The 9,123-nt window shown below is 37.7% G+C and overlaps 1 protein-coding gene across 1 annotated transcript; it reads left to right on the forward strand.

Annotated features, from left to right (window-relative positions):
- Positions 6,831 to 8,237, forward strand: LOC109822605 (probable WRKY transcription factor 32). The gene is made up of 3 exons (XM_020388835.1): positions 6,831 to 7,132; positions 7,227 to 7,334; positions 7,515 to 8,237. The coding sequence occupies exons 1-3, from the start codon at positions 6,870 to 6,872 to the stop codon at positions 7,993 to 7,995; spliced, it is 852 nt and encodes a 283-aa protein (XP_020244424.1). The 5' UTR covers positions 6,831 to 6,869; the 3' UTR covers positions 7,996 to 8,237.

Consider the following 9,123-nt stretch of genomic DNA (forward strand, 5'->3'; position numbering starts at 1 on the left):
TTTCTGAATGTAGTTTCTTCGAGGCGGGTTATATAGATCCCCACGTATTTATTTTATTAACGAATATTTTTATTTTATTCTATTAAAATAAACTAATTTAAAAACAACTCTAAAAATATTCAATATTAATTTCATTTAAAATGTTTCGGCGAGACGGTTCTAAAGGTATAATTTTTGTAAAAAAATAATAAGTTTTAATTATTTTATTTACATCATTAGTTTGTTAATGATAGATTAATTCATATAAATATAGAGTATACCATTGGAGCACAACTTTTACAAATCCTCTATATTTGAGGAATCTTGAAGAATATTCTCTTCAAACCCTCTAAATATAGAGTATACCATTGGAGATGCTCTTAGCATATTTAAGCCTGAATTTTCTACTAATTGTTTTCGTAATACTGGTAGGAACTCCCAAATAGTCTCTTTCACTGTATTAAAACTCCGAGAATTTAATTATTTCCATTGTGTCAATACTCAAAACCCAACAACTACGGTGGGCTTGAGAGAGTTCTATGTTTTACGCTGACAATTAATTATACTTGTTAACTAATGTCCTTCACTTTAATTTTTTCCTTTCTGATGATACTTATTTTCTTTACATTAATCAGAGAGATTTTCAAGTTGAAAGTCACCATTCAATTATTACACTTGTTTGACTCAGTTTGAACACAAAATTAGTCTAATATTATATATAGATCTGAACGTGTAGCCCCGCATCGTTACTAGATGGTATCTATTGATGTTCTTTTTCCTGACTCTTTTTATTCTTCGTGCCGGTCAAATTGATTGTAAAACTATATCTTAACTTTATCATAACAAATTAACAAGAAAAAGATGACCAATTACTTTCACTCCTTCTCATATCAACACTCAGCTCCCACTACGAGCCTGTTTGGATTTATAGGGGGTGAAGGGAAGTTAAGAGAAACTATGTGAGACAATGGAAAGCAAGGGAAGGGAGTTCCCTTCCCCTTGGTTACACCCCAATTTGGGGGTAACAAATTTTATACTATTAGGGGGTGAACCAAGGGGAACTATGGTGAATAACTTCACCTCCTAAATATTCCCAAACAAGGTGAATGGAGGTGAATGGTGCGCCTAACTTCCCTTCACCTTTATTCCTCTCAATCCAAACAAGCCCTACAACTCCGGAGGTATGGTTTAGTAATCAGGGGCTTTAAGACGAGATACATCAAAATAACCTAAATTCAAGTCTTGTTGTTCTTGAATTGCGGATTTTTTTAAAAAAAAACTAAAACCACTGAGTAGATTTTAACCCATAAAAAAAGGACGCTCAACCTAAAAAACCAAATATCAAACTTTGAAAGTTCATAGATGACACCAAAACTGATGGAATTTGAAGAACACAACCCTCTACACAAAGGAAACTTTTATTGATAGAACACTAGGAAGTACAATACTTGCTCTTACAAGAGCACCTCACTTTCACACAATTTTTTATTTTGGTGAACACTCACACAAGCCTACACTACACACTCAAGCTTTCAAGCTTACTTCTTGCTTGCTTATACAAATAAGAGCCCAAGACCCCTATTTATAGTTGTTTAAGAGGGCTAGGAAGTGTGTAGAAGAGTTAATCTTAGCCATACATTAGTAAGAAGTTTCTAGAAGAATAAATACTAGCCATACACTTGTATCTTCCTAGAAACTTCTTGGTAGATATTTTGTAGGATGTTACTAGAAAGAAGATCTAGAAAGTTGTTCTAGAATAATCTAAGTTGGTGAGGAATTCTAATACTCCCCCTCATCACCAACTTTCATTTCTCACAAGTCCAAGCTTCTTCTTAAGCTTCAAAAATGTTTTTATCTTTAGTGGCTTGGTGAAGATGTCAGCGATTTGGTCTTCAGACTTGCAATATGTCAGCATCACGGTCTTCCTTTTAACTTGATATAGGATGAAATGATATCTTGTCTCTATATGTTTGCTTCGTCCATGTGCTACCAGATTTTTGGCAAGTGCAATAGCTGACTTATTGTGGATAAGAATCTCTGTCAGTTCTTGTTGGTGTTGCAACTCCTTCATTAGATTTCTAAGCCATATCATTTGACATGCACCTGCAGATGCAGCAATGTATTCCGCTTCGCAACTTGATAGAGAAACAACTGACTGCTTCTTTGATGACCAAGAAAAGGCTGCTGATCCAATGCTGATTATGTAGCCGGATGTACTCTTTTTTTTATCCAAATCTCCCTCATAGTCACTGTCGGTGTAACCGACTAGTCTTGGATCTACACTTTGTGAGTAAAATAATCCTTCATTAATGCTTCCTTGAACATACCTGAGAATCCTCTTGGCCACCTTGAAGTGTTCTTGCCTTGGCTCCTCCATGAATCTGCTCACCAGTCCAACCGCAAACATTATGTCGGGTCTTGTGATGGTCAGGTACTGTAGGCTTCCGACTAAGCTCTTATACAAAGTTGGATCAATAGAGATTCCTGGTGAGTCTCTCCTCAGCTTCACTCCAACTTCGACAGGAGTTACAACTGGTTTGTAGTTGTTCATGTTTAACTTCCGAATGATCTCCTTTGCGTACTTTTTCTGAGAGATGAAGATTCCTCTCTCAGATTGTGACACTTCTACTCCAAGAAAATATGACATTTCTCCAATGTCAGTCATCTCGAACTCCTTGATCATGTTCTTCTTGAACTCCTCGAACATTTTTGGATTGTTACCAGTGAAGATCATGTCGTCCACGTAGAGACATACGATCATAATGTCTCCATCCTTCTTCTTGGTATAGAGAGAGTGCTCATACGGACTCTGCTGGAATCCGTTCTTCTGGAAGTATGCATCGATTCTAGCATTCCACGCTCTGGGTGCTTGCTTCAGTCCATACAATGCCTTCTTCAGCTTGTAGACCTTGTCTTTTTTATTTTTCATCGCATACCCAGGTGGTTGCTCGATGTAGACTTCTTCTTCTAGATAGCTATTAAGAAATACTGACTTCACGTCTATCTGATAGATCTTCCACCGGTTTTGTATTGCCAATGCGATAATGAGTCGAATGGTGTCGATCCTTATGACTGGTGCGAACACTTCTTCATAGTCAACTCCTTCTCGCTGAGTATAGCCCTTTGCAACAAGCCTGGCCTTGTACTTCTCGATTCCGCCGTCATGATTTATCTTTGTCTTATACACCCACTTTACTCCAATGGGTTTATGGCCTTCAAGTAAGGTGGTGAGCTCCCATGTGTCATTTCTCTTGATTGCCTCAATCTCATCATCCATGGCTTTTCTCCACTTATCTTCTTGAGCAGCTTCTTCATAGCTGACTGGATCACATTCTACAAACAAGCAAAATAGTGTGTAGTCATCCATCATCTCGACTGGTTCTGTATCGTGGTACAGATCTCTTAGACTTATCGTCCTCCTTGTTGCTCCCCCTAAAGAGCTTCCTTCACTTGAGCTGGATGGTGATGATGTCGGCGTCGATGTTGAGGTTGATGGAGCTGGACTATTTGATAGACTTTGTTCTGGTCTTTCAACCTCCTGCAAGTCATCATCATTATCTTCAAAGAACATACCTTTAATGTTTTTGTCTTCATCGGTCCATTTCCAATAATCTTCTTCATCGAACTCCACGTCTCTTGAAATGATCATCTTCTTTGTAACTGGACTGTAGAGCTTGTATGCTTTTATCCTCCTCTCGTACCCAACGAATATGCATTTTTTCTCCTCGATAGTCCAACTTCTTTCTTTTCTGCTCCGGGATATGTGCATATGCAATACACCCAAACACCTTTAGGTGGTTGACACTTGGCTTGATGTTTCTCCACATCTCCAATAGTGTTTTGAACTTGATGCTCTTTGTCGGACATCGGTTGAGGAGGTAAACAATACAGTCCATGGCTTCAGCCCAGTAAGTCTACTTGCTTTTCAACATGCTTCTGACCATATCAAGAATGGTATGATTCTTCCCTCTGCTATGCCATTCTGCTGTGGTGTGTAGGCGGCATTGAGTTGATGAATTATCTCGTACTGCTTGTTGAAATTGTTGAATACCTTCGAAGTGTATTCTCCACCTCGATCTGATCGGAGCACTTTGATGTGGTATCCACTTTGCTTTTCTACCATCTCATTGAATTCTTTGAATTTCTCCAGAGCTTCGGGTTTCTCCTTCAGGAAATAAACCCAAGTTTTTCTGCTATAATCATCAATAAATATGAGAAAGTACATATTTCCTCCAAGAGAGACGACTTCAAATGGTCCTGTAATATCTGTGTGGACCAATTGTAGTAGCTCTGTTGCTCTTCTTGACTTTCCAACTTCAAAACTTCTTCTATGTTGCTTGCCCTTCATACAACCTTCACATAGCTGGTTCAGATGGTTGATTTGCGGCAATCCTTTCACAATTTTCTCCTTCCACAGAAGATTTAGGCTCCTGAATGCGAGATGCCCGAATCTCAAATGACAGAGACAAGACTCATCTTTCATAATCATCTTTAAGCACTTAACAGGGTCAGTATGAATATTTTAGGTAAACAGTCTATTTCGAGACATGTTCACATTTACAATTACTTCATTTTTATTCTTGATAGTGAGGACGAGGTCTTTTAGATGTATATCATAGCCTCTTTCAAGGAGCTGGCCTAAACTCAAAATATTATTTCGTAGTGCTGGAACATAATAGACGTCAGAGATGTACCTATTCTCGTCCGTCTTTGTCTGGATCATTATCTTGCCCTTGCCTTTCACTAGAATCTTTGACTGATCTTCATAGGTGACATCTCCTTGTACCGTCTCGTTCAGCTCGGTGAAAAACTCATTGATTCCGTACATGTGGTTACTGGTACCTGAATCCAGATACCAGATATCTTTATTCTTGCTTTCACTCTCCTGGTACATCAGCAAGACTGTTGAAGTGTCTGGCTGCTCCCTTTCTACAAAGTTATTTCTTTCTGCCACTTGATTTGATTTCTCCCAACATTCGTAGCTAAGATGGCAGTATCTCTTATATTTGTAACACTGTGGCTGAGATCTATCCGCCTGGTAACTTCTTTCTTGTCCTCTTCCTCGTGTGCCACGACCTCGTCCTGGATCGAATGATCGTTCACGATCTTTATTTTGATCTTGATTTTCATGGCCTCCTTGGTATCGTCTCCTACGACTTTGCTGGAAGTTTGAGCCACCTCGAAAGGAGCCTCTGCCTCTGTAGCCTCCATGTCCTCTTCGACTATCTTCTTTGATAGTCATCTTACTCTGCAAGGCTTGCTCTAGATTCCCCGCTTGATTTGAACTGATATTTATATCTTGTTCATAAGCTTGCAGAGAACCTTGTAGCTCATCAATAGAAACTTCGGAGAGATCTTTAGACTCTTGTATTGCCGGAATAATATATTTGAATTTAGAGTCTACAGTCCTAAGTATCTTCTCCATAATTCTTACATCATTAGTTGCTTCTTCATTTCCCTTCGTTTGATTAGTTATTGTCTGAACTCTACTAAAATAGTCTGATATTGATTCTGCAGCTTTCATCTTCAAATTTTCAAATTCAACTCTTAATGCTTGGAGGCATACCTTTTTGGCTCTTTCCGCCAGCTTTCATCTTCAAATTTTCAAATTCAACTCTTAATGCTTGGAGGCATACCTTTTTGGCTCTTTCCGCACCTTGATAGGATTTTTGTAAAATTTAATGCTTGGAGGCATACCTTTTTGGCTCTTTCCGCACCTTGATAGGATTTTTGTAAAATCTCCCATGCCTCTTTAGAGGACAGGGCGTTGGAAATCTTCTCAAACGCAGATTCATCTACGCATTGGAATATTAGGAACAAAGCTTTTTTGTCTCTTTTTCTGACCTCCTTCAGCTCATTCTTCTGTGTGGCGGTGAGAGTTACTTCTGCTGCAGGTGACTCTGGTTCAGTGTAGCCATTCTCCACGAGCTCCCACAAGTCTTGCGAACCGAGCAAGACTTTCATCTGGATACTCCAGTTGTCGTAATTGGTTTTCATCAACTTAGGAATCTGTGGCTGGACCATATTCGTCATCTCGTACACGAGCACCTTCGATTGGCCCGGCTAGATCGAACCTGACTCTGATACCACTTTGATGGAATTTGAAGAACACAACCCTCTACACAAAGAAAACTTTTATTGATAGAACACTAGCGAGTACAATACTTGTTCTTACAAGAGCACCTCACTTTCACACAATTTTTTATTTTGGTGAACACTCACACAAGCCTACACTACACACTCAAGCTTTTAAGCTTACTTCTTGCTTGCTTACACAAATAAGAGCCCAAGACCCCTATTTATAGTTGTTTAAGAGGGCTAGTAAGTGTGTGGAAGAGTTAATCCTAGCCATACATTAGTAAGAAGTTTCTAGAAGAATAAATACTAGCCATACACTACTTGTATCTTCTTAGAAACTTCTTGATAGATATTTTGTAGGATGTTACTAGAAAGAAGTTCTAAAAAGTCGTTCTAGAATAATCTAAGTTAGGCGAGTAATTCTAATAAAAACTAGGTCGTTAGTCCAAACAGACTATATGCCTCTGCAATTAGTCTTAATTACTATACAAAGACAAGACTAGAAGCTTTATTCTGACTCACTGTCTGACGGATCTACGCGCTACTCCCCTTCCCTATTCAAAAAAGTCCACGTGGATGTGGCCTGCAAAGTCTTTCTTTGTTTTGTTTTCAAGCAGCAAGTGACTTCTCTTCATTAATTACGTTAAAAATTGCCATTATATATTTTCCATCATGTCATTTTCTTTACGCGTCCACCTCTTAATTCCAAGAATCTTCTTCAAACCTATATATTTCAGTTCAAGATCACCAACTGAAATCAGTTCCCAAAAAGAAGAAGAAGAAGAAAAAAAAAGGAAATTGGCTAGTTTTTGATGGAACACTCAGCGGTTCAAGAGCTCACAAAAGCAAAGATTTTGATGGCTCAGTTTTGGCTCCTCAACGGCGATGCAACAGATACCGTGAGGGAGTTAAGTGAAGGAATCATGAGAGCTGTTGAAGCTAGCCTCTCCCTCCTAAACCCTAGCCAGAAGATCGCAGGCTCCCCGAAGGAGTCCGAGGATTTGGATCCGAGACCCGACAAGGGAGGGAAGCGTCTGCGTGTGGAGAACCCGAACCCGAGAGAGCAAAGAAAGAGGTATATATAGTTTCTAACAAAGTGGGGTTTTGCTGAAAATATTGCGATTTGTTTTCATGACATATTTGCTTTTCAATTTTCTTTTGTAAAACAGGAGATCAACACAAAATTCGAAGAGAATAGTAACTATTTCGCCCTTTGGTGACGGCTACCAGTGGAGAAAGTATGGTCAGAAGATTATTCGAAATTCAGAATTTCCAAGGTAATAATATGTAAAAAATTTGCCATTAATTAACATCTTAATATTAGGTGGAAATTTTCCATATGATCGATAAACCCTAGATTTTTCAGTTACGATATTTAGACGCTGCTATATATCAGCATAAAATATTGGAATAACAAAATCCCGGTTTACTAAATATAGGGTGATTATTGATTGCAGGTCCTATTACAGATGCACATATGATGATTGCAAAGCAAAGAAACAAGTTCAACAAATTAAAAACCCAACCTATCCACCTCAGTATGAAGTCATCTCCAGCAATATGGAACACTCTTGCAATTCAAGGGCACGGTGCTCTAGCCCTCAACTCTCTGCTGAGTCGGAGTTCACAGTTATCGACTTCGGTTCAAATGTTGATACAGACCAAAGTATTGATTTCGGTTCAGATGCACCGAGCCCGGTGCTCAAAGAGAAAGAAAAGGATGAAGAGGATCAGTCTTTTGATACCTTGACCACTGATTCTTACGGTACTTCATCTATCGACGATGGCTTCGGTTTGGTGGAGCCATTATCTCCTGCAGGCCAATTTTATGGATTTGATGCGTTAGCTTGTGATTATGGCACTGAGGAGAATTTTGATTCCATGGTTCCATTTCCATGTCTTTATGAAGATTTATGGGAGAGTAGGCAACTTGTGTAAGTTAATATCAGGAAATTATTTGCAGGAATTTGATTAGAAGTATGAGTACCTTGACCTGTATTAATTGAAGGAGAATTACAGGTTGAGATGAGTTGAGTATGCCTAAAAAATAACTGGGTATTGCAATTTGCAGAAATTACACACAAAGAAATGTGTGAAGAAGCCTGTAAATTGAATATCAAATATATTTTACAGAATTTTTTGATCTTTGCTCCTCAAAAATTTCTCCTCTCTACATATATACACGATAACATTTCATATGAGTTTAGTTGATGAATCTTATCAAAGACAGTAAATAACCTACTTATTTTGTTCATAAGGAAACTCAAGACTGTATGTAGATAATTTGATGTTTATTCATTTTACTGAATTGTTAATTTATATGGTTTTTTTTAATTACTTTAGGACTCGACTGGATCCTCACATCTCTAGTCGATATACAATGCAAATGACTAGTTGATCTACTATGATTTAAATTGTTCTTAAATTTTAAGCTTTTGTCAAGAATTTGTGGAAAGATCCCAAATGTTTGCAATGAAACTTATGTCTTTACTCAAGTTCAAGCTTTTGTTAAAAAATTGTGGAAAGATCCCAATTATGTATGGAACTGCAAATAATTTGAAAATCCTAATTTCTAATAAAAACTACGTTGGGAACACATTCATAATATTTGAAAGACAAATTCTAACAATCTGTAATCAAACATATGATTATAGTTTTGAAGGCTAGATTTGAATTGGCATGAACTTGTTATAAGGACGCATATGTAAGTATAGTCTCACATCATATAAGGTAAGAAATAGTGAAGAATTTAAATAAGGGCATGTTTGGATTTACCGTGATTGAAGAGAAGTTAAGTGAATATAGGATAAGTTAAATTAAGGGAAATTAAGGTAATATACAAAGCTTTGCTTGGACAATTAAGGCAACATGCAAAGCTTATTTGGTGATTTAGTAAGGAGAACCGAGGGAAACTTATTTCATATTGTTTGGTTAATGAGGTAAAGAGAAAGAAGGGGAATATATGTATATAAATTATCTTACATGAGTAATATTCTTTTTTTAATAGGAAGGCAAAATTGTCTTCGTGTCATAGTTACCTCGGCTTTTCCTTAGTTACATCCCGAT

Source organism: Asparagus officinalis, chromosome 8 (genome assembly GCF_001876935.1).
Source record: "Asparagus officinalis chromosome 8, Aspof.V1, whole genome shotgun sequence".
Taxonomy (NCBI): Eukaryota; Viridiplantae; Streptophyta; class Magnoliopsida; order Asparagales; family Asparagaceae; genus Asparagus; species Asparagus officinalis.

Excerpts from the sequence above, each read along its gene's own strand:
- LOC109822605 (XM_020388835.1), top strand. The coding sequence starts at position 6,870 with ATGGAACACTCAGCGGTTCAAGAGCTCACAAAAGCAAAGATTTTGATG. Across the intron at positions 7,133-7,226 it reads CCGAGAGAGCAAAGAAAGAG|GAGATCAACACAAAATTCGA; the intron begins GTATATATAGTT and ends TTTGTAAAACAG. Across the intron at positions 7,335-7,514 it reads CGAAATTCAGAATTTCCAAG|GTCCTATTACAGATGCACAT; the intron begins GTAATAATATGT and ends TATTGATTGCAG.